The sequence below is a fragment of the Pleurodeles waltl genome, chromosome 7, assembly GCF_031143425.1.
Source record: "Pleurodeles waltl isolate 20211129_DDA chromosome 7, aPleWal1.hap1.20221129, whole genome shotgun sequence".
Taxonomy (NCBI): Eukaryota; Metazoa; Chordata; class Amphibia; order Caudata; family Salamandridae; genus Pleurodeles; species Pleurodeles waltl.
The window spans coordinates 1022781478-1022806278 of record NC_090446.1 but is presented as its reverse complement, the minus strand read 5'-3'; the positions used below and the strand labels follow the sequence as shown (position 1 = coordinate 1022806278).

At 43.2% G+C, this 24801-nt stretch overlaps 1 protein-coding gene across 2 annotated transcripts in view; it reads right to left on the bottom strand.

The window, feature by feature from the left end:
* Positions 1-24801, bottom strand: part of ABCA5 (ATP binding cassette subfamily A member 5) — a 1006180-nt gene that overhangs the window by 551980 nt on the left and 429399 nt on the right. For both annotated transcript variants that reach the window (XM_069199839.1, XM_069199840.1), the window contains exons 13-14: positions 22370-22545; positions 7644-7763 (exon numbers count right to left, since the gene is read on the bottom strand). In XM_069199839.1, coding sequence (XP_069055940.1) covers positions 7644-7763; positions 22370-22545 — 296 coding nt within the window. The remainder of the gene's footprint in view (positions 1-7643; positions 7764-22369; positions 22546-24801) is intronic.

Genomic DNA, 24801 nt, shown 5'->3' with positions numbered 1-24801 from the left:
ACCGGCGTACTTCCACACGAGATGCAAAGAAGAAAAGCTGGCACATGTCTCCATTGTAAACATGACGGTGTCAGATGTCCCGAGTTGCCTTGCCAAGCAGATAAATACTGAGCAGGACTTTTGCCTTACGATTCAGGTCCAGTATCTAGCCTGCTGTCTGGATGGCAATACTCATTTATCAGCTTCTCTTGATTTAATCCCATTTATCACTCTCTCCTATTAATAAATTGTCTAACAGAGCTACAGACCACTACACCTGAAGTCAGTAGGTCTATCGTCTTTGAGGCTATACAGAGAATGTCTCAAGCTCAGACGAGTGTGCCTTTTGAACTTGGACTCCTTTAGCTTTCAATTGATACCTTCAAAAACCCTTTCTATGTTTGGGCTATTAAACAACTGCAGATGAATTTCAGAAGGATGGAAGGAGATGGTGCCAGCAGATTGCTTGGCTGTAGCGACTGCAAAGAAGTAGTTCACTGTAGCAGGCTACAATCCACCACAAAAGTAACAGAAGGAAAGGGAATATCAGGCATCAGCTGGTATTGTTAAAGCTGGGAGGTCTTCTGCTTCATTGTGTTCTAATTGATCTTTTTGGGACTCTCTGAACCAATTACTACAGTTTATTCCAAGACAAAGAATGGAAGATTTTCTTGAGATAGTTAAAGAAGGAATGACTATGTCATATAATATGACCAGTGCAGCAAGTTAAAGCAGCTCTCGCACATATTGTACTGGAAAAGGCCACTTGGGTAACTAAAAACAACAGCAGCCACCCTCACAGATGCAAATGTCTTCATGAGGAAGATGCTTCCTGTAGGAGGCAGCCCTGGTTTGTAGTGGGTACCTAAGGTCCTTATACCAGGTCCAGGTATCCCTTATTAGTGAAATGGAGGTAGTGTTCTAGCAGCGTAGGCTATCTAGAAGTAGATGTAGCAGAAAAGCTTAGGCTGAACTAGGAGACATGCAATGCTACTGCAATACCACTATAGTCACACAGTACTTATACACAATAAAAGACAATACTCATTGTTACCAAAAATAAAGGTACTTTATTTTAGTGACACAAGGCCAAAAATATCGTAGAGGCAATACCCCTTCTGGAGGTAAGTATTATACACAATATATACACTAGTAACCAAAATCAGGTAAGTAAACAGTCATAGAATAAAGCAAATAGTAGAAAATACAATAGATTGCAAGGGGCCTACAGGCAACACAAACCATATACTAAATTAGTGGAATGGGAATAACGAATTCCCCCCTAGGCAAGTGTAGTGTGTAGAGGGGCGCTGGGAGTGTAGGAAAACAACAGAGGTAAGTAAAGTACCCCACCCCAGAGCCCAGGAAAGCAGGAGTAAAGTACAGCAAGTTTCCTCAGGCACACTACAAGTCGTGATAAGAGATTTTGCAAGAACCAAGCCAGACTGCAAGCAACAAATGATGGATTCCTGGACCTGAAGACCTGTGGAGAGAGGAGACCAACTCCAGAAGTCGAAGAAGAGTCCAGGAAGAAAAGGAGCCCCTGAGAACCTAGAAGAAGGTGCAAAAGTAGATTCTCCGGTCAGAAGAAAAATACAGAAGAGCACCAAAGAAGATGACTGCGGGTTCTTGCTTGGTGCAGGAGATGTCCCACATCAAGTTGTTGGATGCAGGATGTTTGAGTTGCTGGATTCTGCCAACAAGCCTTGGTTCAAGCAAGTACACGGTTTGGGTAAAAAAGGAGCTGCTTGGACCCAGGAGGAACCTGGGGGTCTCAATTTGGACTGAGGAGACAGTAGGGGCTCTCTGCATTTCAGAGAGCCCTCAGAAGACCAGGCAGCACTCATGGGAGTCCCAGAACATGGGGACAAAGAAGATGCCAAGTCCGGTCATTGCAGCACTACACTGGAAAGTCCCACGCCGCCGGAGAACACCTAAGGGAGCTGTGTGTCACAGGATGGAGTGCCGGAGACCTGGGCTATGTTGTGCATGAAGGATTCTTGGAAGAAGTGCACAGAATCAGAAGGAGCTGAAGAAGACGCGGTGCTTAGGGCTACTGTTGCAGCACGGGGAGGCAAACTCTTACCTCCACCAAATTTGGACAGCTGGACCTTTGGACAGTCTGGGTCACGTCAGTCCACCACCTGTGTTCCAGGGAGCATGCTCGTCATCAAGAGAGGAGTCTCAGAGTACTGGTTGTCGTCACAGAAGGGTGCCTGCAAAAGCAGGGAAGTGACTGTCACTCCACAGGGGATTCCTTTGGTTCTTCATTGCAGGGTGAAGACAGGCAGCCCTCAGAGCGTGCACACCTTGTAAACTGTTGCAAACGCTGGCTGGAGCTGAAGTTGCTTGCAGGTCACAGGAGTTGTCCTGGACAATCTGTTGCAGTTACATTGGTTCCTCGAGCAGTCTGCAGTTGATTTGACGGTCAGAAGCTGAAGCAGAAGATGCAGAGGGTTCCTGGAGGAGTCTTGCAAGCTGAATCTGAGGAAACACCCAGAGGAGAGATCCAAAATAGCCCTGAGAAGGGGATTGGCTACCTACCCAGGTATGCACCTATCAAGGGGGGTCTCTTATGTCACCTGCTGGCATTGGCCACTCAGAGGTCTCCAGAGTGTCCCCACACCTTGGAATCCAAGATGGCGAATGCCAGGGACTCTCTGGAGGAGCTCTGGGCACCAACCTGGGGTGGTGATCGATAGGGGAGTGGTCACTCTCCTTTCCTTTGTCCAGTTTCACGCCAGAGCAGGGACTGGGGGACTCTGAACTAATGCAGACTGGCTTATGCAAGGAGGGCACCATCTGTGCCCTTCAAAGCATTTCCAGAGGCTCTGAGAGGCTACCCCTCCAAAGCCAGTAACACCTATTTCCAAAGGGAGAGGTTGTAACACCCTCCTCCCAAAGGAAATGCACAGTACTGCCTTCCTTGGAATGAGCTGCTCAGTCCCAACGAGGGCAGTAAACTGTATGTGAGGTGGCAGCATCTGGGGCTGCAGTGGAAACCTCAGAGAGCTAGTTTGGCAGTACTGGGGGTCCATGGTGTTGGACCCCAATACCAGATTTGGAATGGTCTTAGACACCTCACATGGCCATATTCAGAGTTACCATTGTGAAGCTACATATATGTACAGACATATATGTAGTGCACGCGTATAATGGTATCACCACACTCATGAAGTCTGGGGAAATGGCCCTGGCGACGTGGGGGCACCTTTACTAGTGCAAGGGTGCCCTCACACACAGTAACTTTGCACCTAGCCTTCAGTAAATGAAGGTTAGACATATAGGTGACTTATAAGTTACTTAAGTGCAGTGAAAATGGCTGTGAAATAGTGTGTGCACTATTTCACTCAGGCTGCCGTGGCAGTCCTGAAGGAAGGTTTGTCTGAACTCCTTATGGGTGGCAAAAGAGATGCCATAAGGATCTCCTGGAACCCCAATGCCCTGGGTACCTAGGTACCATATATTAGGGAGTCCTGAGTGCCAATCAGAATTGGAATATGGAGTCACTAAAATATAGTGACAATTTGGTAAGTATAGAGAGCATAAGCACTGGAGTTCTGGTTAGCAGAACTTCAGTGGCACAGTTAAGCATACTGACAACACACATAGGCCACAAACTATGAGCACTGGGTCCTGGCTAGCAGGAGCCCAGTGAGACAGGCAAAATACACTGACAAATAGGGTTTTAACTATGAGCACTGGGGTCCTGGCTAGCAGGATCCCAGTGAGATAGTAAAACACACTGACAAACACTCACAAACAGGCCAAAAATGAGGGTAACCATGCTAGGAAGAGGCTACTTTCTCACACTTCCCCATTAGAGAAGAAAGTTGCAAAACAGTGATTCCATCTTCCTGCCTCCAGTGACGCTCATCCCAGTTTGCTTAGTATTTCTCCAACCATCTGCTTGCATGGCAGAAAACTGCAAAGTACACAGGAGTGCTAGATTTTGTGCACTATGTGTACAAATTGAGATTTTCCAATACTCCTCCTCAGTGGAATTCCACTGAGGGGGTTGAATCTTACAACATAACACTGGCTCATTCAAGAGACGTTTAGAGAAATGTGAAAAAGAACTAGTGTGAAAACATCAGTGGAACATCTGAATTTATTCACGTTATTTTCTAATCAACGTGAATAATCCGAAGCAAAGCGTTTGTATATTTTAAATCTGAAGCAGGTGAACAAGTGGGTGAATAGAAAATTCAGAATGCTGGCGCTTCTTCAATTTTTCTTCATCTACCCTAATGGTGCAAGATAACTGGATGTGTTTACTTGATATGCAGAAGGCCTATTTTCATGTACCCAGTAACACAAGTCACATACTTTTTTCCTAAGCTTCACGACTTGAAAACTGCGTATCAATTCACTGTACTTCATTCTAGACCAAATTCAGCTCCCAGCTTAAACACTGTTGCAATAGAGTATGTTTACCTCCACAGGCACACAAAAAAGAAGTGCATATATGTTTTTAAAAATATTTCTTTCTCCAAGTCAGATGTGTCTAAATCTCCACGAGTCTGTCCACTTTAATTTGGCAAGAGTTCTCTCTCCTGGAATCAATGGCCCTATGCAGCTCTCAAGTCTGAAATGTGAGGTTACATAAGAGACATTTGCAGGAGTATTGGCAGGGTCAGTAATGCCAGAAGTAGGGAAGCTGAGAGCGCATCTCTCAGTGCAGTCCATTCGGTGGTGTTGCAAAAAGAAGAAGCTCCTGTCTGGAGTTCCTTTTCAACCTCTGATTTTTTCAGAAATAGTGGTAAGATGCCTCGCTGGAGGACTGGGGTACTAATATGGAAAATATGGCCACTCAGGTAGGCAGCAATATGGAGAAGAGTTCATCTGGCTCTTAAGTCTTTCTGATCAATTTGAGCTCTCTTCTATGTCAAACAATGTGCCCTCTATGTGCTGTATGAATAAAGAGGAAGGAACAAGGTCAAGAAATTGCTTTCCAAGGAAGCTCTGACAATTACATTTGGCACTGTCTGGTGGTAAGCGGCATTCGGCTGAAAGAGAAACACCTTCAGGGGTTGCAAAACAAAAAAGCAGGTGAGCCAAGTTCCTATTTCTTAGACCAACAAAAACAGAATTGAAATGAATACTGGCAGACATCTTGTCTTGCAAAGGGGCAACTGGAAATAGACTTGTTTACAACAGAAAATGCAAAATGATACTCTCAATGAGCATGTGAAGAGATTTTCTCTATGCTTTTAGCTGATCCAACTTCTTCCCGAAGGCGACACTAAAGTTCAAAATCAGCAACGCATGCATGCTAGACATCATCAGTGGCAGAACTTGGATCTTTTTCAGATGTCTGTCCTGCCACACAAGAGCATGGGTAAAACATGGTAAACTGTGGGAGTCACCCACAGGATTCAAGATGATCTGACCAAGAATTCCAGCTTAGTCAGTTGAGCCGGATCCTGTAGGAGCGTGTTGGTGCGGATGAGGTGCTTTCAATAAGCCTGAACTGAACCCTATTTCTTGGATGGTGGATCTTTACAGAAGGGATATCTTGATCTCGTCTACCTCAACCGTATTTGTATTAATTAACTCCCCAATTAGCTTGTCTTGCAGTGTAACTGAAATAAACCATATGAAAATAAGCAGCTGCAGTACCAGAGCCTTCCTACACTTAGACCTTCACCACATGAAGTAAGAGAAATGCTTATTGGACTGCTCAGTATAGAAAGATTGACATAGTAAAAATATGCTCATTAGATGTTTGCATCTTAGGTTCACTAGACACATGAATTGGCCCATTTATATGGTATGTGTAGGACTCTAGACTCTGTTCACCATTTCAATAGAACAATGAGCACTCTCATAATTTGGTTTCATTCAGCTAGGATAACATTCATCTACAATTATTTTGGGAGTTTGTGCACCCAACAGAACAGAAAGTTTCCTCATGTCCTATGCACAGAAATACATTATATTCAAAGAAGCTGCACCAATACCAAAGATTTTAAAGTAAAGGGGCAAAGTCACTTGAACTGATTGGAAAGGTTAATCAAACAAAAGGTGTCCGATTTTTTGGTCCTAATTAGATGAAGAAGAAGGTAGCCACAGGCACTACAATGTAATATATGTACTTCTCCCTCTGGGAACCAATACAAACCAGGTTAGCATGTTTTACTAATATAATTAGCCTTGTATACTCTAAAATTCATTTTCACCCTTTGGAGAAGATCCCCAGATTGGTGCACGCAAGTGGAAGAAGACTGTCCCAATCAGCAAGCAGGCCATTTAACATGTCATGAATGATGTAATACATGAGGTAATAAAGGGTGCATGACGGTGGCACAAGTTAGAATTAGTTCTCTAAACTATGGCTGGCAAATTTCAGTTTTTAAATGTTAGCTCTCATCTCATTCCAACACCTAACTATATGGTCACTTTAACATTTGTTTTTTTTAATTAATTTCGCTGTGTTTTTTAACATAAGACCTTGCCCCTCTGGAAGAATCAGAGCACCCAAAAAGCGGCTAGGTCCAAAGGAAGAAATCTTCACTGGGTGAAGATGCCAGAAAAGTATCCAGCCTTGGCTGTGAGAATTTTAATTTCTGCCAATTGGAGCTTTCCCACCAAAAGTGAAAAGCTTCATCAAGACCACATCTAGCAGCTATCCGACCAGACTGTTTCCTTGCCTTGCTGAGGATTTTCGACTTCCATTTACGAGACTAAGTTCGAAGGTAAAACATCTGACTAGGTCAAACCTGGTTTCTGTATCCGACCCGTGCTCCATCACGTTAGTCTTTACCTGTGCTTTGATACCAGTCAGGTGCAACCAAATGACTGTGGTTGGTGCTCAATGCTTTTTTCACATTTAAACTTTAAAAATTCATAACTCCGGTTTGCTCTACTAGTATTTTTGTCATTTGTGTGTCTTTAGTTATTACGATTTGCCTTATTTTGCTAAATTGGTTTGGAATGTTTCTAGTGTTTTGACTTAATCACTGTTTTGCTACTGCATAAATACTTGACACCTTACCTTTTAGGTAAGCCTGCTACGAGGAGGTTGACCTCAGGCTGAGTTGGTGACTATAAAGATTCACCCTAACAAGAGTTGTGATTATTACTTCAGATGGGTAATCATCCTCATCTAATCCAATACCCCAGTTTGTCATGCACAAATATGTGTGTGTGTTACATTTTAAGATGAATATGTTTAAGATAAATAATTACTATTCAGATGGCTATGCAGGGAGACTTTTTGGATGGTTGGTAAAAAAATACTTCAGTTTAAAGAAGATGAATGGTGTAAGTTCATGGTAGTAAATCATATGACAACAATGGTCTTGCATCAGAAATTAATCTTATTAGCGTATGTTGGTTACTTACCATTTTACTAATGCTAGAATGCTTTCAGTACTTAACAGGGTGCTATGGACACACAATATTTAACTACTCTGTTTCATGTCAAATAAAAAGTACCCATATGCACTCTACAAACACTATCAAATATATTTAAATGAAAAGAGGTACAATAACATCATACACTAAGGACAGAGACAGAACTAATTTCACGGCTGAATACTACAATAATGTTATAGTATTTTTACTACAAGGAGTGATGTTTCAAAATCTGGTAAGATTTAGGACTCTTTCAATCTACATGTAAAGGTTCACATTTTCAAATATGTTCTGTCCATCCTCACCTTGGGATTTCCTAGAACGGCAACTCCCACAGACAATTTCCTTTTCTGTCCCCCACTCAATTTGATTGCCTGGTTGTCTTTCACTGCATGCATATCCAAGTCTTGCAGAACTTTGTGCACCTGCAATATAGGAAATATTTTTCAATGAGGTTAACATTGCCCCTGATAGTCCTAATGAACAGAATTGTTTCCTACTAAAAAGTGCCTTAATGAATTTTCATATTTAGTTCCGGTAAAACATTTATTAGAATCAATACAATAAAATAGAATCAAATATAAATATTGTACCTATCAGTTCTAAGACATGATTGCTTGATGCTGGCACAGACTGAGACTACACTCAGATTTGAGTACCATGACAGCACCAACAAAACAAAGTAACCATAATTCCAAAACCTATCTCCTAATTTCAGCCTCATTCCCAATGTCATGCATGCAATGTCAACAACAAACATTCTCTACCACGCTTACTCAGCAGTGGCCCATTTTTGTCAGTATCTGACTGTGCACAAAGTTCTTAATAATCACTTATATAGAAGACACTCTGGCTGCAATACTTACTGCTCCTCTTAAACTCCCAACACACCATAACCCCATAGAATGACACTCTCACATTTTGATACAACATGCCTTATTCAAATTATCCCAATTATAATAACCATCAATCCATCTATGACCTCAAATGACGGAGCCAGACCTCAGATCTTGAAACCTCTCACCTTCACATCTAGAGTTCTTCTGTAATTGACCTCTCTTTTCAACTATCCCTCACACTGTGTACATACCTGTTAGAAATTGGGTTTATGGTTGGCTATGGTATGCACCTAAGCCAGGAAGAACCCACCCACTCTAGTCAGGGAAAGGGAGTTACACGTCCAAGATAATCCCAGCACACCCCCTTGGTAGCTTGGCATGAGCAGTCATCCCTAACTCGGAGGCAATGTGTAAAGCGTTTGCACAACACACGTGGTGCAAGATGTATAATACAAAGTAAACACAACACTGAGCTATGTAAAAATAAACTGTATTGCACAAAACATAATTAGACCAAACATTGCATGTCAGTAATACCCTGCTACTTTAGCAGTTGTCAGAACGTTACACAATGTAATAATATTCTGCAAAAATAAGCAGTTGTCACATTAGAACACGTAAGTACTCAGGATTCTGCAACATAAGCAGTAGTCAGGTGTCACAGTAACTACATAAGTGCACTTGTCATAAAAATAGCATAAATGCCCAGATCAGGAACATTGCAAAATCTATGGCAAGTCATGAAAAACATATATCAGCATGTCATGGCCACAAGAGAAACAGGCAACAAATATATATAGTTTTAGCAAAACAGGCATGGAGCATATCACCCTCCCAGTGTCCATACTATGCTCCTAAGACCCTAACATGTCCCTAAAAGTACCTGTTTCATGAGAAAAAGGCACTCCTAGTGCCTAGAAGAGAAAGGTGGGGCCCCCGGCTCTCCTCTGTGCTATATGGGTTCCACTTTTGGCTCCTGGGGTAGAAGAGCGGTCGATACCCTCTCTGCTGTACCTAATGGGCCCCTACTGGGGCCCACGATCTCTGGGGGGTCTCCCAAGGCCTCCACTGGCTCTTCCACCGGGGGGGCACCACAATGCCCAGGACAAGTTACTTGGGCGTTTGCGCCCCTAAGGCAGTGACAGGGGGGAAACTTACTCCCTTTCCGCCCTGTGCCCTGCGTCATTGTAGGCAGCCGCCCTCGTCCTCGGTGCAGCTCCCTAAAATGAAGAGTGGAGCAGGGGCCTCCCATGAGGCTTCCCTCCTGCCCAACAGCGGCCGCACCAGTTACGGTGCGCGAGCCACTCTCCTGCCCTTCCCGGGCCGCTACGGTGAGCAGGCACCAAGGAAGGTGCCTGCTGGTGCCGCAGGGGTGCGTCTGAAAGCATGCTTTGCCCCGGGGGCACGGTTGGAACGCGCTTGCTCCTTTCTTCCTTCTTTTGGTGCCCTGGGGGCACTGGGTGGAGCACGACTGTCTCATACAAAAAAAACACTTGTGCTGCGGCGGTGAAGTCTGGCAGCAACTGGAGCGCTTCTTCAAAGCGCTTTAAGGCACATCTCGTATCCCAGGTTGCGGCGGTGAACTTTGAAGGCGGCAAAGCGCGCACACTGAACACGGAGTGAGAAAAGGCCACAGCAACGTGCTCTGGCAGAAATGAAGCACTCCTCGTGCTGTTAGGGAAGTACAAGGGTCAGGGGCCCCAGCACCCTGCCTCTGGAGACAAAAGGGAGGGTAGCACAGTGCAACCAGGCCTTAACAACAGGCCAGCACAAGGAGTGCAGAGGGTGGCAGTTCCTCCTAGTGACCAAACAGGTCACAGGGCAGCACAGCAGCAGCAGTCCAAGGTGGGTCATGGTGAGTCCATTCAGCAGCGTCCTGTGTCCAGTTCTAAATACGTCTCTGGAGTCCCAAGAATGTCTAAATTGTGCGGAAAATTCCCCTGTGCTTATACTCAGTTTACAGTGTGTTTTACTATGAGGCGGAGACGGGGTTTCAACCAGTTACAACTGGTTCTGGGAGTGCCCCCTCCCTCCTCCAGCACAGGCTACAAAACATCAGTGTGGGGTAAACTACCCTATTGTGTGAGGCCAGGGCACAGCCTTTACAAATGCAGGTGTGCCTGCCTCTCCCTTTTCTCAGCCCAGAAAGACCATACACTATGTAGATGCACTTCTGTGACACCTCCACCCTCTCTGTGTACAAGCTGTCTGAAAAGTATGCACAAAGCCCAATTGTCACTCTCCCCATACGTGGATTGGAGTCAAGATGCGAAACACCAGCGTCATAAGCACGGAAAAATGCTCACTTTCTAGAAGTGGCATTTCTGTAATAGTAATAAAAAATACACCCACACCAGTACGCAGCATTTCTTACCACCATTACAACCATACCAAACATGCCTACTCTACCCCTCATACATCAGACAATAGCCCTTACACATATGGCAGGGCATTTCTACTGCAATATTATGAGAAGGCAGCACTCACAGTAGTGAGACACCAAGTTAGGCTGTTTGTCAATACTAGGACAGGCCACGCAATCTGGCACATGTCCTGCCTTCTACATACATGGCACCCTGCCCACAGGGCTAGCTAGGGCTTACCTTAGGGGTGACTTACATGTAGTAAAAGGTGAGTTCTGGGCCTGGCAAGTAAATTTAGATGCCAGGTCCCTGTGGCAGAAAACTGCGCACACAGGCCCTACGCTAGCAAACCTGAGATAGGTTTGACAGGCTACTTCAGTAGCAAGCAGTGCTACAGGCTTATTAGCAGCATTTAATTTACAGGCCATGGGTATAGGGATACCGCTTTACAAGGGACTTATAGGTAAATTAAATATGCCAATTAGGCATAAGCCAATCATACCAATTTTATAAGGGAGAGAACATGCACTTTAGCACTGATTAGCAGTGAAAAAGTGATCAGAGTCATAACATCAGCCAACAAAGGTCAGAAAAAGGAAAAAGGCAAACATTCTGGGGAACGACCATGCAAAAGGGCCAGGTCCAACAATACCCAACATGTTTCAAATCTGCAGTAGCTGTACTTTAACCAATACCCTTGTTTCCCTCCAACTTTCCCACAGTGCATGAACTTTCATTTTCCTTTAAGGTACTGAAACATTTGGTCTTCGACAGTACAACACTCTCTGTTTCCTCAAATAATCTACTTAACCCTTTCCAATCAAATTTCCAAGGGCAGCACTTCACTGAAACAGCGTTCTGAAACAGCGTTCTCACACTGCCAATTTCTGCATCAGTGCCCATTTAAATTTACTTTTTTCAATCCTCTTTCTTTTTATTCTATCCACTGCCTTCAGCTCCAATTATCATCACATTTTGCTCTCCTCTCTAGACAGACTAGGCATTACATGTCTGCTACATAACTGGTTGGAGTCATACCTGCCTGGTCCCCACGTCTTTTCACGCTACGCTACACTACCTCACAATGTGATATTATCTTCTCATTTGGATTCACATCATCTTAATTCTGATAAGACCTAAATTGTTCTGTCCTTTCCTAATTTTACAACCCACCTTCATGCATCAAACAGCGCTTCACCTTCAATTGGAACGGGATGGCCCTGTTGTCAAGCACGCAGAGTTCCTCTAAAAATGAGGTTCTATATTTCGCATCTTGAAATTCGCCCATTCAGGGAAAAACTTTGGGGTTCTCTGTAGCTCATCTATGAAAATGGGAGCCACTATAACCGACGCAGCACTGGTAGACCTCCATAGATTGTTTATGCAGCACTTGGCAAGTTACACAAACCCTTGTGGATGTGAGGGCTTGAGTAAGTGAGTTTCACTTTTTTGTCTAACACGCACTGCTTGGATTTACTTTTTATTTCTTAAGCCTGCTTTTACTTTTGTTTTAACCTGCTTTTACTGTGTGTTTGCGCCTGCTGAGTGAATTCTTTGTTGACATTTCAAGTTGGGACCGCTCTGCTGTGTTCAGTGCTTGGAGTCCTTTTTCTGTTTCATTGCCGCATCGAGGTCGGCACCCTAGCCCTCATCCACCTTGTCATTTAATGGCAGCCAGGACGCAGACATGATGGTTTGCGTAAATTACCCCCACTCATTTGTCTGACAAGACCTGCTCAGAATTACTTTTCATTTCTTAAGCCTACTTTTACTTTTGTTTTAACCTGTTTTTACTGTGTGTTTTCACAAGAAAGTGGACAGAGTCAAGAAGAGATGTAGATACTAATGAGGAAGTGAAATATAGATGTTTAGAGAAGCTCAGCATGCTTGACAACAGGGCCAGTTGAATGTAATCTTTGTTGACATTTGAAGTTGAGGCCGCCCATCGTGTTCAGTGCTGGGAGTCCATTTTCAGTTTCACTGCTGCATTGAGGCAGGTGGTCTAGCTCTCATCCACCTCGCCATTTAATGGCTGCCGCCGAAGAAGCCCCAAATGCAAGCCCATGTGTGTGCATTCAGTCAGGGCCAGGGGTCAGGACCCCTGCCCAGTCTGTCTCAATAAGGATATGCTAGGCTGAATTGCTTAATAAGGCACCTAAGGCAGAATGCCTACACTCCTTGGGTCCATGGAATCCAGTAGGCAAGTGCCCTTCTTGTGATTACACATTTAGTAGAGACATAGTAAAAGCTTTTTCAAATCCAAGTTTACCAGCAAAGAGAGTTTCCCAGAAGACAAGAACTAAGCTTATTGATAGTTGGCATCTGTATCTACTTAATTGTGGATCTCTACCCAAACATAAGTTGGAAGTGTTGTCCTTCCTAGAGGAAGCACAGCCAGAATCGCTCTTAGTATCTTGAAACATGGTTTAAAGGGGACAGTGAATGTGTGATTGCAACTGCCCTCACGCTACACAATCACTAGGTGTGATTGTACTGGAAAACTAGGAGTGGAAGTGGCCATCATTGGCAAACAGAATATAGATTGCAGGTCCACTGGTTATTTAATTCCTAGCTCTGAGAGTTTACTATTTTCTATCAAGCTCTCATACCGTCTCCTTCTCTGGACTATTGGTATTTCACCGTCCAGGCTCTCCTACTTCATTTCTCTAAGCTATCCCTGACAGCCTGGCAACTCATGGTCTCCAGGCAGCCAATTGTACTTTACTAGGTGACCTAAATGTCCATACTGAGGGCCCCACATGTCCTAAGTCTATTAACCTCCTGCAGGATCTATTAATTATTCAGTTATCCCAGCTGGTTAACACCCCATGCACACTAAGGGCCATACCCTTAGACCCTATTAAAAAAAAAAATCTCATGTACTTGTCAGTGGAATCCCCCTTGCCAATAATGTGGTCGGTCCATTGTATCATTCCATTCTTGATTCCTAAAACAGGGGATCCTACCCCTAAAACTAAACTCCATAAACTAACTCACCAATAGTCTAAACTAAATTTAGCTAGATGGGAACAGGCCTTAGGCAAATCATCTCCAATCCTAACAGAGGCTAAAGAGGTTGTGAAGTTCTATTCAGAACTAAAAAACTGGAATAATAAAGCCCTGGATGATGCTATCTTGCTAAAAATGAACAAGAACACAGGGAAAAAAAGGTGCTGATGTCCTCAGGAACTGATACAGCTTAAGAAAGAATTTAAGAAACATGAAAGAAAGTAGAGAGTCAATTATGATGAGGCCTATAGAAAAACGTATAAAGCAGCCCTAAAAAAATATCAGCATGCCATCCGGAGAGTACGGTTAAATGATTTGCAAACAAGAGCAACCAATCGTCAAACTCTTCAAAATAAATTTACAACATTGCAAATTTCTTTTTGAAACCTAATCTACTGGATGTGGGCCCTCCCCTTTCAAGGAAGCGCTGCAAACTACTAGCAGAACACTTTCTTGGAAAAGTAAGGAACATCTACGACTCATTATAGGCAGGTCTTGAAAGTAAAACCGAAGAAATGGTTAGACCCAATATTATTAACACTGTCTTTCCTACCTTCCCAAAGCTTAGTAAAGAGGAAATATTAGGAGCAGCTGCCTCAGCCAAATCAGGTTCCCCTCTTCATCCTGTCCCAATACACATCCTTTTGAAAAGGGGAGATGTCATGCTCTCTGCTTTGACAGAGTTGTATAATCTGTCATTAAAAACCTGATGCGTCCCAGAGAAATGGAAACATTAGGTTATACGCCCACTAGTTAAGAAGCCCACTCTGGACCCGGAGGTGATCGACAACTACAGACTGATCTCTCTACTCCCAGGCCTGAGTAAAATACCAGAGGAGATAATAAACAGGAACCTTACAGTATACCTTGAAGGCAAAGGTATTCTTCATCACACCCAAATATGCTTTCGAGCTGGCTGTAGTACGGAAACACTTCTCTTAAAGGTCACAGAAGATTTTAAGATGGTCCTAGATCAGGGAGGGTCAGCATTTTTGATTCTTCTCGACCTAAGTGTTGATTTCTACATGGTATCCCAACACACTCTAGTGCACCAACTGGAAGAAATCAGCACTGTAGGGAAGGCACAACAATGGCTTGCAACCTTCCTAGACACTAGCCATCAGCTGAAATATGGGGTGCCGCAGGGCTCATCACTGAGCCCACTCTTTTCAACATATATGTACGTCTGCTATCTGACATTATCTGCTCCGCTAACTTCTCAATGGTGTCTTATGCTGATGATACACAGCTGATTGTCTCATTGTCACCTTATATTGATACCAGCTCTGTGGGATTGAACTGTTGCCTAGAAAAGGTGGCCAAATGGATGACAGCCAGTTGTCTAGGATTTAACAGTGATAAAAGCGAGGTTATGGTGGTGGGGATTAATCCATCTGTCTTGCAACAGATTAGTTGGCCCCCTGTTCAACCCTCAAGTTGGAAGTGAAGAACTTAAGGGTCACCCTGGACAGTCACCTGACTATGACCGCACAAGTAAAACCGATATCTAACAGTTGCTTTGGTCTCCTCAGGGCCTTCAGAAAAACCCTGAAATGACTCCCAGTGGAACGTCAAAGAATAGTGGTCCAAGGGCTGATTCTATCATGCCTTGACTATGGTAAATTGCTTTAGCTGGGCAGTCCTAAATCAGTTACCAAGAAACTCCAAATTATCCAGAATGCTGCTGACCGAACACTACTAGGCCTCCCAAAAATGCAGTCAGCTCAGGCAGCATTAAAAATCCTCAACTTGCTGCCTATCAGACGTAGAGTACAATTTAAGACCCTATGGGGGTCATTAAGAGTTTGGCAGGTGAAAAAGACTACCTGCCAAACTCCAGCGGTCAGGTTGCCGCCAGTGCGGCTGCCTTCCAGCGGGTCCCATTAGGAATTCCCTGCTGGTTCGGCAGGCTGAAACGGTGTTTCCACCCACTGGCCCAGCAGGGAACAGCCCACAACATTGACGCCGGCTCATAATTGAGGAGGTGGCAATGTTGCAGTGCGTAAAGTGCAACAGCACCCATTGTGCTTAAGCGTGACAGGGCTGTCCATGGGGGCCCCTTCCCTACCCATGCCAAGTGCACCCCGTCTCGCCAGCCTTTACATGGCGGTGCAGGGGGGGTCGTAATTCCTAGGGCAGTGCAGGAAACTGGCGGTACCACCATGGCCCAACCGCCACCGTCATAATGTGGCAGTTTGACCGCCTCCAGATTGGTCGGACCACCGATTTGGCAGCGGTCCGAACGCCACCACGACCTGGTACATTGGGCCAAAGTGAAAGAAGGCCCCAAAGTTCTTTAGCAGCTTATCACTTCATGTCAACCTAAGAGGGATCTCAGGTCGGACAGCCTGGATTTTCTGATAGCTCCAAGGGTTCACAGAGCTAGATGTGGTGGACAATCTTTTGCCTATGTCCCACCCAAGCTCTGGAACTCTCTCCCTACATATTTCAGAAAGGAAGCCCTTAAAAACCTACCTTTTACAGTAACCTGTTTCCCACTCCTCACTCTACCAAACCCACTAGCGCTGGAAAGCCCAGTGTCGTGCAGCCATGCTCTTTATAAATATGGTCAATAGAAATAGAATATAATAAATATCTACTAAGGTATATGACACTGAGGCAACTTCCTGACCAACAATAGGGACATACATAAGTAACCCTTTGCCACCTTTTCATTTGAGGTCCTTCTACCTTCTAGGTCCTCCGTACTGGAGCTTCCTACTGCCAGACATTTGTGCATCCCTTTTCTCCAACAATTCAAAATAGTCATTGAATGGACGTCATTTACATTTTGAAAGATGAGCAATAACTGTCCCTTTCTGCTGTGAACATGTACATTTTATGCTACTTTGTCTCACTAACTAGATAAACGTACTCACATCATTTCAATTTATTTATCCATCAATCCTTTCCAAACAACTGTCACCTTGTAATCCACACCTTTGCTATTTCTCCGTATTTCCTTTAATCATCTCACATTCATCACTGTTTTCTAAAATGCATACATACGTTAATCTGGCCTGCCAATTGTTCTGTGAAGATGAGTGGATATTGGTTAGGTGGGTGGGCAGCAAATTTCCCCTCCAATTTTTCAGAAAATACATAGAAATTAACTCCTAAATGGCATTGTTTATGCTGTAATCGTCATTTTTCTTTTATTTAGCCCCATTGTAATTTGTGTAGTCATGTACTCAAGTGCACGTTTTTTACAGTTACTAATGCACAGCACCTTTGAATATGTGTTTCAAAACGATCTGAGAGCCATGTATTGTTTAATGTTTAAGTAGTTCGAAAATAGTTTTTTTTCCAAATCTTCAACAATGTTTTAACCTTATAGGTGCGGGTCATGAACAGTGGCTGACACAAGGGAGTTTTTTTTTTATTTAAACCCCTCTCGGGAGACACAGAAGAGCTCCCGTGTCTCCCCTCAGTCCCCCACACGCCCCTCTGTGATGTCACACTTCGTTTTCCCCACCGGAGCAGGAAGTAGCAGGTAAGACTGCTTTCTGCTCAGATAGGGAAAACGGACCCCCCCCACCGTTCGAGAAGGCCTCGTTTGAAAGGGGAGAATCTCCCCTTTCAAACAAGGCCTTCTTGAAAAGGTTTCCTGGCCCGGCTGCGATCCAGGGCCAGGAAACCCCTCTAGACACAAGGTATTTCATTTGGAGGGGTCGCCCCCTCTGAAAACAGGCCGCCCGTGGCGAGCATATATTTTTTTTAAATGTAAGTTTACACCTGCGGAGCCCCCAGGCATTAACAATTAGTAAAAAAATGTTAAACATTAATTTTTTTTTAATGAAACTGACAGGGGGTCGCCGTGAGCAGGACTTACCCCCTTTTTTTTTTTAATAGATGTATGGTTACCCTGGGGTCCACAATGCCTCCCCCCCAGGAAACCATACAGCTATTTAAAAATATATATAGATCTATATATAGATATATCTATATAGATATATACATATATATATAGGGAGATCACTTTTGTCAATGCATGTCTGGTTTCCCTGGGGGCTGAGATCGGCATATACATATATATATATATATTCGCCACCAGTTCCCTTGCAGCTTGCATCTTCAAAGCAATGCACATACTTCAACTGACGCATTTCAACTGTAGCTTTAGGCAGCAATAAAAAAGTCAAATAACTCTTGTGATTATGTTTCTGCTAGAAAAGGATCTGACTTTTGTCTAGTGGCAGTTTTGAAGCCATAAAGTAGTGCAGAACGTTAATATGCGTACTGCAAAGATCAAATCTGTATTTTATATGAATAGCTGAGTGGATTAGTAAAGCCAGTCATTACCTGTGCTATAATACAAATTAAGTGTATGTGCGAGGGGGGCTATGGAGAGATGAAGGGCACTTTTGCTGGGTGGTAGTGATGGAATCCGAGGAGGTGGTCATGGGAGTGGGGACACCAATAATGATTGTTAGACCGGGCGCCAGAGGCGCTTAAGACTGTGATGATTGGTATGTGACAAGGTGAAGTAATAGTGTGTCTTTTAGTGTATTGAGAGAACGTGCTGATTGAGGGACGAATCGAAGGTAAGGTGACCTTTACTGTTGCACGCATCACACACACACACCCACCAGCAATTTTTTGACTGTCTACGAAGCCTAGTGTTTTACAGCTACAGTTTAGCCAGTAGCAGAGATAGCGTCTCATTGGATGACTGCTGCTCACGCCCTAACTCGGCTGACGTAGGATCAGAGACTGAGACAGCAGATACTGAGCATATGAGGGATAGGACAATGGAGCAGACTATGGGAGTGATTTTTCAGTCAGGATTCCCATCCAATATCTCCTCTTCCAGTGATTCGGAGGGAGGTGATGAGGACAGTCCTTGTGTCCCTTTGCAAGCAGAGTCTGTGCAGTGGGACAATAGTGGGTTAGCCAAACCCAGAGAGCAGGTGCATGCAGTGGCAAGCACAGAGAAAGTGCTCTCTTGCGAGCTCTCCAATTTAGTTCAGCCCCAAATTCCACCGCCCAAATCGTATTGTGAAGACATCAAAATTATCAAAATTATCTATCACAAAACAAACTGGTTTTGTAAGGCAGGTACCTGCGTTTTTGGTCCTGGGCTCGGCGGCCATATAGGGAAACCAACCAAACCCAGATATTTCTGGAAACTAGACACCCGAGGGAGTCCACAGAGGTGTGGCTTGTGTGGATTCTCTAAGGTTTTTTTTATCCAAAATACCCTGCAAATGTGAAATGTTGAATAAAAACTCAATTTTTTCAAGCATTTCTGTCAGACAAACTACAGGAATATGATGCGATCCACAAAATTCCTACCACCCAGTTTTTTTTCCACCTGTCCTGATAAAAACGCTACCCCACATGGATCACCCCGGGGTCAACAGTTGCCCTCATGTAAGAACTAACATTGGCCATTGTATAATTTATTCCTGACACGGGCACTAGGCCTACCCACACAATTGAGGTACAATTTTTATCAGTAGACTTGGAGGAATGCTGGGTGGAGGGAAATGTGTGGCTCCTTTTAGATTGCAGAACTTTCTATCACCGAAATGTGAGGAAAAGGTGTATTTTTTTTTAACAAATTTTGAGGTTTTGAGGTTTGCAAAGGATTCTGTGTAACAGAACCTGGTGAGAGCGCCACAAGTTCCCCTAGGTGTCTAGTTTTCAGAAATGAATAGGTTTGCTAGGTTTTCCTAGGTGCCAGATCAGCTAGAGGCCAGAATCCACAGCTAGGCACTTGGCAAAAAACAGGTCAGTTTTCATAAGAAAAATGTGATGTGTCAATGATGTGTTTTGGGGGCATTTCCTGTTGTGGGCACAAGGCCTACCCACACAAGTGAGGTACCATTTTTATTGGGAGACTTGGGGGGAATGCTGGGTGGAAGGAAATTTGTGGCTCCTCTCAGATTCCAGTACTTTCTATCACTGAAATGTGAGGAAAAAGTGTATTTGGCCAACTTTCGAGGTTGGCAAAGGATTCTGGGAAACAGAACCTGGCGAGAGCACCACAAGTTTCCCCAACAAGGGCTCCCATAGGTTTCTAGTTTTCAAAAATGTACAGGTTTGGTAGGTTTCCCTAGGTGCCGGCTGAGCAAGAGGCCAAAATCCACAGCTAGGCACTTTGCAAAAAACACATCAGATTTCAACGTAAAAATGTGATGTGTCCATGTTGCGTTTTCTGTCGTGGGCACTAGGCCTACCCACACAAGTGAGGTACCGTTTTTATCAGGAGAGCTGGGGGAACACAGAATAGAAGAACAAGTGTTGTTGCCCCTTGTCTTTCTCTACATTGTTTCCTTCCAAATGTAAGACAGTGTGTAAAAAAGAGGTTTATTTGAGAAATGTCCTGTAATTCACATGCTAGTATGAGGATCCCGGAAATCAGAGATGTGCAAATAACTACTGCTCCTCAACAACTTATCTTGTGCCCATTTTAGAAGTACAAAGGTTTCCTTGATACCTATTTTTCACTCCTTATAGTTCACCAAATTAATTTCTGTATACCCAGTATACAATGAAAACCCATTGCAAGGTGCACCTCATTTACTGGCCATGGGTACCTAGGGTTCTTGATGAACCTACAAGACCTATATATCCCCACAACCACAAAAGTCCAGCTGACATAACAGTATATTGCTTTCAAAAACCTGCCATACCTGGAAAAAGTTATAGAAGAAAAAGTACACAGAAATGGCTCTTTTTTTCCACCTCAATTTCAATATTCTTTTATTTCAGCTGTTATTTTCTGTAGGAAAACCTTGAAGGATCTACACAAATGACCCCTTTCTGAATTCAGAATTGTGTCTACTTTTCAGAAATGTTAGCTGTCTGTGATCCAGCATTGGTTTCACATCCATTTCTGTCACTAACTTGTGGGAGACTGAAAGCACAAAAAATAGTGAAAATGCAGCTGAGGGTTTAACTGATTAATATTTGTTTCAACCACTTGAATTATTGTTGACAAATGTAAATTCAAACTGTCAACTAACTTTCATAGAAGCATTATAAGGTGAACATTTATTAAGGCTTATATATTGATTTTAATAATAAGGTTAAACAAGCCGAGAGAAGTTTTTACGCTGCATATAGACAAACATTAAGAAGAGAGTAATCTTCGCTTCTAGTGAGCTGAGAGGTCGCACAGGCAAATGCTGTGAACATGTTTCATTTTCTACGGCAGGCCAACCAAGCTGCCAAACAAGATTTATCGGCTTGTCTGGGAACGCCATAGCTATTGATGTATGCAAATGCATGTTGTTATGTGGGCTAAATTTGCTCCACCAGAGGGTCTACAGATTACAGCACTACGGAGGTATACTTAATAGTTTCAGAAAACGTAACACTTTCACATGCAATTCACCAAGTTCCCTGTATGTTGCAACACTGCAGAATCGTTTTATTTCCAAGCAATACCTTAGTTTCTAGATATAGTTCTTTCACTCTGAGGATCTACAGCACTTTTTAAGCTTTCCATGAGCTGAAGAGGGCCTCTTTTACAGATACATGCCAAATGGCCAAACAACTTCATGGAAGACAAAGACATAACCTTTTAAAAACATTTTAGACAGGACCCCATTACCGCTGGGAGCAACTTATACCATGGAGAGCATGAGGCACTAAAAGAGTTTTAGCATGAAATCTGTTATCTTACAAAACTGCTAATACCGAAGTACCAACATTAGTGCAAGGTATCGGTCAAGAACTTTCTACAAAAATGTAGCCATAGTCTGATCAACCTCAGAATGAGACATCTGCACCTACTCCTTGATAGCGAAACACTCAGCAGTCTGCAATTTTGTAAACTGCTAATCCAGGCAGGGGAATGCATCCTTTGACAAAGTAGCATTACTTCTGATGACTTGACGAGTTATAGGCACAGACTGGCATGCAGTAGTGCCTTGGTTCGGGGGTCTGCCATTCAAACTGGTACTTTTACCACGTACATTATTATAGCAATATATACAATGCCTCTTTCTATTTAATTTCTGGAACACAGAAAATAATTCATCCTGCACTTCTTGAAGATGACTAATACAAAAAGGGCTAGGCCGCAACAATAAAGAAAGGATAAGTTTCTTACTCTAGTAAGACTGTTCTTTTCATGGATTCATAACTCAGTTATACTTCACCGCTTCAAATTTCGTCAGACAGCAAGTATTGTTCTGTTTGATGTGTCTCCTTTCCGCTTGAATAAAACTCTGCTTATGCCCCCATTCTATTTCACTTCTCTTTTTCACATTCAAATTACACTCAGCTGCTCAAAGTCTTCTTCAATTGTTTCTCCCAATCTTGTGCCTTTTTCATTTTAGTTCCCGCTTTTCTTGCTCTTAAAGTTTGAAATTTTCGTTTTTGAAGAATCACCCAGACTAAGGGCCTGATTACAACTTTGGAGGACGGTGTTAAACCGTCCCAAAAGTGACGGATATACCACCTACCGTATTACGAGTTCCATAGGATATAATGGACTCGTAATACGGTAGGTGGTATATCCGCCACTTTTGGGACGGTTTAACACGTCCTCCAAAGTTGTAATCAGGCCCTAAGTAACTTTTGTAGAGTTACCTTTGGTTGAAGTTTCCTATGGAACTTTGGCAAGAGTTCAGTAAATAAATAACTTCTATAGCTGTACAAAATAATTTCCAGAGAAAGTGTTTCCACTGCAAGAAATTAATTCATTAAGTTTGCCAAAGTCACTTTTAAAAGCTTACAAGAACATTGTCTGCTTTTTCCGAGTGCTTACCGAGAATGGGCCTTCAGCTGAGACGTGTGTTCTGCATGAAAAATATAAAAAATACTTAGAATACAACGTTTACAATAATTATTTTCTCTAGCACTTACCTCCTGTTGAATGAGTCTGTGGTCTACACCTTTAACCGAAGCAAAAACAGAAAGATTCTCTTCCACTGTGAGAACATCGAATAGTATATCTGTCTGTGGACAGATGCCGATCATCTTTCTCACTTCTACCATCTCTTCAAATTCAGAGATTTTGTGCCCAAAAATGGTGGCACCACCTGAGGCGAAAAAAAGTATTTTTATTAACAATTGCACCTATGCAACGCCATTTATTTTATTAGCTGAGGCACAAAGAAGAAAGTTATAAAAACAGACAGTTATAAACATTTCTTTTTTTTATTTCAATAAGTTCATTAGTAATATAAGTAGAGTACATGGAATCAGTTTGCAACTGGTGAAATGGTGAAACTAGTCTGTCGTTAAATAAAGCAAACACACTCAAAATGTAATCGCAAGGTGCGACCGCGAAGACAGGTGGGATGCGGGGAGGTGGGGGACCCGGTGGTAGCCATAAATTTTAAAGACACTCTAAAATGACAATTCTCCCCCTTAAAGGTTCCCGGAAGCGAATGCCTGCATTTCTCACTTGACCTTTCAGCCACCTTCACCTTCTCAGGCATACTGATGTATCGTCCCCCAGACCCTATTTCAGAATTCAACTTAGCACTCCCAGAATTAATAGGTGTGAACATACCCTGCAGAATTCTAACTTCACAGTACTGGGAGATCTCAATGTACATTTCGACAGTGACAGCAACAAAAGCATTCAGGACATGGCAGAAATCCAAATGGCTCAAATCATAACACAACTCACCAATACGCTGGGCCATATATTGGATCCCATGTTTTCTAACATCAAAAAGCCAAGCCGTTGCTGGTCACAAATAGACACTTCAAGATGAAAACCCAAAAATAGAAGGGGGAAATTGATGAGACATATTAAAATTTAGGAACTGGCTCACAGGCTCTCTGGACGCCTTGCTCTTGAAGCCACGGCGTCCATGTCAGCCGGCTGGATGCACGCCATTGTTCTCAGCAAACTATATGGAATTAAAATAGGAAGCAAAAAAGCCGAAAGAGAATGGAGAAAAAAGTATAATGGGCCTAGTAAGTCATCATAAAAAAAAAAAAAATCAATAAAAAAGATTCAACATGCAATTAGAGAAGCTAGAGTGTTGTACTTTAGCGCCAAAAAAGAAAACACCCTAAACTCCTCAAAAAAGCTATTCAAACTGGTAGATAGCCTTAAGAAATCAGCTAGGAGTCAAAACGGCCCTACACCCTCAGTAGAGCAGTGGATTATGCTTGCAAGTTTTTTTCTAGAAAAGGTTAACAACATTCTGGTAGTCCTTCCAAGAGACACCTTCATAAGATGAATCCAGGTCGCTGCAGGGCTGGCAAAATTCACACTAATGGCCTTCCCTCAGATGAGCAAGGAAGCAACCGAGAGGACCCTAAGGACAATCAAATCAGGGTCGCTATTCAACTCAGTTCCCCCCTGATATTTTAAGGAGAGGTGAAAACATCATCCTGGCAGAACTGACCAACCTATTCAACCACTCACTACAAACCAGCGTTGTCTCAATGGCAATGAAACATACAGTGATTAAACCTTTCCTAAATATGTACACAAAAGAGAACTATCAGCCCATCTCCCTACGGGGATGAATGAGGCCCAAGAAATGTATGTTAATAAGCCAGGCCTCGAAAAATCTACTCCCCCTCTGGCTATGGCGAGTTATATTTTATCAGGTCGAGCTATTTTTAGGGCCTACTTGCCCCTGAGTTTCCAAAGAACAGGTGTTTTGTTCAGTCAGAAAGTGAAGAAGTAATAAAGACGCCTTTAAATCTTGTTCTCTTGTGACATTTGCTCTGTGTTCAGAGACAGAGGTAAAAGTCAGTTTGTCGTCTTACAATTAATTTTCCTTCTGACTGCAGAGTTCCAGGATTTTGTAAGGTGAACTGCCTGACATCCTGTACAAAGAGTGTGAAAAGAAAGGATGTAGGGTGTCTGATTTTTCCTAACACAGCATTTAAAAAACTAAATCAACTGTACAAACATTTCAAAACATATTTCAGTAGTTACTGAAGGGGCATTTTTTGCACTTCTGTGTGATGAAAATATTATTTTAATAGAATGAAAACAAATCAGAACACTCAGTGATGTGTAAAGGATAATTATGTTTTCTGAAACCCAATGTTCCCAGAATATTGTTAATACACTATGGCCCTCATTACAACCCTGGCGGTCGGCGGAGAAGCGGCGGTAAGACCGCAAACAGACCGGCGGTAAAAAAAATGGAATTTGGACCGCCGCGGTTACCGCCGCTGTCGACCGCCACTTCACCATCCCGACCGCCATGGCGGTAATGACTGCTGGGCTGGAGGCTGCTGTCTCCGGGCCGGCGGTTGTAACTAGACCGCCAACGGTATCAGGACCCTGCATACCGCCATGGATTTGGGCGGTTGGGGAC